The sequence below is a fragment of the Poecilia mexicana genome, unplaced genomic scaffold, assembly GCF_051168715.1.
Source record: "Poecilia mexicana isolate PSO_F unplaced genomic scaffold, ASM5116871v1 scaffold_11, whole genome shotgun sequence".
NCBI classification, from domain to species: Eukaryota; Metazoa; Chordata; class Actinopteri; order Cyprinodontiformes; family Poeciliidae; genus Poecilia; species Poecilia mexicana.
Genome location: NW_028263380.1, coordinates 9,829,685 through 9,833,998, shown reverse-complemented (window position 1 = coordinate 9,833,998; position 4,314 = coordinate 9,829,685). Strand labels below are relative to the sequence as shown.

Here is a 4,314-nt window from a genome sequence, read left to right as displayed (position 1 = left end):
CGGTCTATGGCCTAAGAAAATTTGATATATACATATATATGTAATTTTTATATTTTTACTTTTTATTTTTTTACATTTTTTTGGCTACATAAAGAGAAAAACTAGCCAACCCTAATCAGGAATAAAAACACACGTCCAGCTTTTGGAGGAAAAAATATCCTCCACCAAGCGGCCCTGCGCATCACAAAGCTGAAAAAGAAACTCACTAAAGTTGCCGTTTCCAGTAAAAAGTTTATTATCACGGCTATGACAGCCATCATCAACATGAGCATCGATATCATTCTTCTGATTATTGTAGCATTTTTTTTTCCTCTTTCCAGTCTTTGAAAAACATTTACAAAAAAAAAAGCTCATCACGATGAAGTCATAAAGGTGGGGGACCTTCCACATAGAAACAGCAAGAAAAAACAGGGACGAACACGTTTTTTTTGTCAACTATGCTGCGCCCAGGTGAGCAAGTCAAACATAATCTCCTGCAAAAAAAAAAGAAAAAGAAAAGAAAAGAAAAACAACTTAAGAAAACAAAGCACCGCCACTGTACATACAAAGGGGCGAGACGGCACCTCTGTCCATACACGTGTGTTCACAATACAATTACGCACACAAAACGCTTATTTGCTGGTTATCGGAAGCGAGTTTTTCGGTTTTTTTTCTGACAAATTGGCACAATACATGAGACAAATAAATACATACATATACAGTACATGTACAGAGAGAACTAAACACAAACCTTCTATTTAGTTAGTATTTATTAGACTGCTGTTTTGAGTGCATCACACAGATTTTTACTGGACAAGTTCAAGCTTTTGATTTATTTATTTTTTTTAATCCTTCTGAACAAGAAATAATTTAAACGTTTCTTTCTTCTTTTTTTGCCCTAAATCTAAACAGAACTGTACAGAATGCATATTTTTACTCGCATACTGATTAACACGGTGAGAATATAAAGAAAATATAAGGTTAATGGGGGGCATTTACAGAAGATGAGGTGGCTCAAAGCCTCCGCCAACAAGTCTTTGCGAGAATTTTTTTCTTATTTTTGTTTTTCATTTTTTGTACACTTTCAATAGTTTATTTCATTTCACTTTATTTATGGGAGAGGATGCAGAGAGGGTGGGGGGGGCTATCAAGGCCTGTAGGCTCCCCCGCCTGCGGCCGCCATACTCATGCTCTTCAGCTTGTTGTCCTTCTTCCACTTCATTCTGCGGTTCTGAAACCAGATTTTGATCTGTCTCTCGGAGAGGCAGAGGGCATGGGCGATCTCGATCCGCCGCCTGCGGGTCAGGTACCGGTTGAAGTGGAACTCCTTCTCCAGCTCCAGGGTCTGGTACCGGGTATAGGCGGTTCGGGCTCGCTTGCCTTCCGGTCCGGACAAATCTTTGGACAAGAAACACACCAGAAAGATAAAGAGTTTTACACAACGTTTACATGAGTGTGTAAAGTTTGAACACATTATTGCCAAGATATGGGAGCTGTGCATCATGGAGCTGAATATTCGATTTGGAAATTTAAAGTTTGAAACTAAAATTGTATATACCCCCCACCCCCCTGAAAGCAAATTTGAGTCAGACTCTCTGGAATCTTTTTAACTGAATCGGATTATAAATGTGTGTCAATGAACGTATCATAGATATATCCCTACCATGACATTTGTTATAAAATAGCGCTGCACAAATAAGTTAAGCTGAACTGAACTGAGTTTTTTTTTTTTAAAAAGAATTGATAACCATATGGACAATAATATATTCATCTACACCCTTCAGAAATTAAAGTATGTACACAAAATATTTCAAAATCCAAATTTTATCGCTAAACAATATTTCATTCTCTGAGTAAAAGATGAGCTTTGCTAAATGACCCTTATCTGCGTAAATCAAAGCTTTAACAAAACAGGTGAGAGGCGCAATTTGCTGCCACTTTTTAAATATCTGCTTCAGACATCACTAATATAGAATACCCAAATTTCACTCCGATTTGTTTGTAAGTTACAATTCTTTCTTTAAAAAAAATCAACAGCTCCTCATACAAGACATAAAATCGATAAGAGATCATTAAAGAGAGTAGTTTACCATGACTTATGTGGAGTTTTCTCATCCACGGGTATATCTGAGGCTGTGCCGAGTCGCCGGCACTCTGAGGAGTCGTCGGTGCGCTCCCCGCAGGCTTATCTTCCTCTAGGGGGGAAGCCTTGGACGCACAGTCCCGACCAAGCAACAGCGTGCCTCCCCCGTTCGAGCCCGAGCACTGGGCGCCGCTTATGGAGTTCTTCACGGCTCTGAGTTGGGGTTGCGTCTCGGCGCCCGGCGACAAGCTGGCCACCGTGGAGGAGGAGCACGGCAGAGGCTCAGGTGGAGGCGAAAGGGACGAGTTCTGGCTGCCGCCTGCGGACTGGCTGTACCTGACGGGTTCCACTGACGGGCTTGCCGTTGCCGCCGCTGTGTGCGTCGGGGAGTAGCCCGGCGTCCGCTCGCTGCCCACAAAGTGTCCACCGCCGGTCCGCCCGACCGTCAAGTCCATTCCGTTGTAGCCATAGCCGTACCTGCTGGAATGCATGGCCGTGGAGTCCCTGTATTGCTCGTTCGCGGAATTATGCTCCCCATAATTATGTAACTGAAAGTCCGCGCCATTGGGATAGCGACCGCAGAATGAGTTCACAAAATAGGAGCTCATTTGTTGACAGTTCCACCTTTTTTGCCCGCTGCAGGTACTGCTGTTGTTTTTGTGATTGTTTTGGTGGAAGTAAACAGCATAAACCTGCAGCTCCTTGATTTGTGGCTCTTATGCTTTAGCGCGTCCTATTGCACCCTTGCACAATTTATGATGAATTATGGAAATGAGAGTGGGACATGGACTTGATTCTCTCTTACGTAGGCACCCAAATATGGGGTACGAGGCAGAATCACGTGCTTTTGTTGACCAGTCGTAAATCCTGCCTGGTGACCTCCAGAGGTAAACTCGTGCACGCAGGAAACACTCGGGCGGGATGGGAGGGGGCGCGCGCCTCCTCTGCCATGCGCTCTCAGCTATACGAGGAGGTTTTTCTACTGTCGTGCTGCGCCATCCTCTGGCGCAACTGTTGCACTGACTGTCTGCGGCGCTTTTTTTTTTTTTCCCGAGGCGTGGGCTCCACACACGGGGGTCATTCGGAGGTTAACGACCATTGCGGCAAAGAAAGAGGTCTCCCAAACAATACAACGTGACATGCTGAGAGTGCAATCTCTCCAGAGATAGTGTACAGGAATAATTCGATCAGAATCTGTTATGCACGTTGTGCCGGGAGATGGCTGTAAATAGGCTGAGTTAATAGAATAAAAGCCCATTCAGAGCAGGGCCGCGCTCTTTTGCACTTTTTCCCATATAAAAGAAGCTGAACGACTTCATGGGAGAACGTACTGATGAATAAATGTTGGGAGAGGAGATTGAAGCTCAAAACATCACATACACAATATCAAATAATGCAACAGAGCCTGCCGTTCAGAGCCTTTGCAGCTTGTGCCACTTTGGCAAAATGAATACCCACACATACAGGCTTTATATGAATACAGAAATATGGTTTATAAGCAGGTTAGAATGGGTCGATGCAAAGAATCAGGCACTTTAGAAGATGGCTATTGCGTGTCTTATTTTACGCACATAATCCGACCTTATTTTTGTTTTATTTAGAGGCGACTCTTTTATCATTCTGACTTTTAAACGCTCCGTCCTCCAGCAAAGTTACTTTTTATAAGTGTGTGTGTGTGTGTGTGAGAGAGAGAGAGAGAGATGTCAACTGAGACCGATGAGAGAATTACATTTCTCTTTTTATGAGAAACTAAAGGCAACCGAGATTTGTTCTCGAACTCAGAGGAACGACGAGAGGGAGAAGACAACGCGTTGGGAAACAAATATATGAATATTTCGCAAGTAATTTGTAGTTTAAACTGAAGAAATTGTTTCTGAAATGAGACGAGAAAAAAAATGCGAAGAATAAAAATAACTAATTATAGCAGAAGGAAAGAAATTGGGGGTTCATCGCATTCCAATTTTATCATTTGCTCTTTTTTTATTTGGAATTGCACAGATACGGCTAGAATTCTGCATTTCTCGAATCAATGAATTTGAAGAATGGTCACTAAAAAACAAAACAACTTTCAGCTGGAAACTTATATTCTTTCTCTTTTTTTACGTTTTTGCTCTTTCCAATCACTCTGTTCAGCTTTTTGTTGTGTCACAAATGGATAAATCATCTTCAGACATTATATTATAAAGAGATGAACTATGGAATGAGGTCAGAGTCTTGTGCATGGAGGCGCAGAAGCCTCCATAAAGCCTCCG

General features: G+C 42.4%; 1 protein-coding gene across 1 annotated transcript; it reads right to left on the bottom strand.

Annotated features, from left to right (window-relative positions):
* Positions 1-211: 211 nt before the first annotated feature.
* hoxa5a (homeobox A5a) lies at positions 212-3,535 on the bottom strand. The gene is made up of 2 exons (XM_014982998.2): positions 2,070-3,535; positions 212-1,377 (listed from the first exon to the last, which is right to left on the bottom strand). Exons 1-2 carry the CDS (start codon positions 2,668-2,670, stop codon positions 1,127-1,129), a joined length of 852 nt encoding a protein of 283 aa, XP_014838484.1. The 5' UTR covers positions 2,671-3,535; the 3' UTR covers positions 212-1,126.
* Between the last annotated feature and the right edge of the window lie 779 nt (positions 3,536-4,314).

Bases quoted from the DNA above. Each gene is read 5' to 3' on its own strand.
- hoxa5a (XM_014982998.2), bottom strand. From the start codon at position 2,670: ATGAGCTCCTATTTTGTGAACTCATTCTGCGGTCGCTATCCCAATGGC. The intron at 1,378-2,069 runs GTAAACTACTCT...TCTTGTCCAAAG, and splicing joins AAAACTCCACATAAGTCATG to ATTTGTCCGGACCGGAAGGC.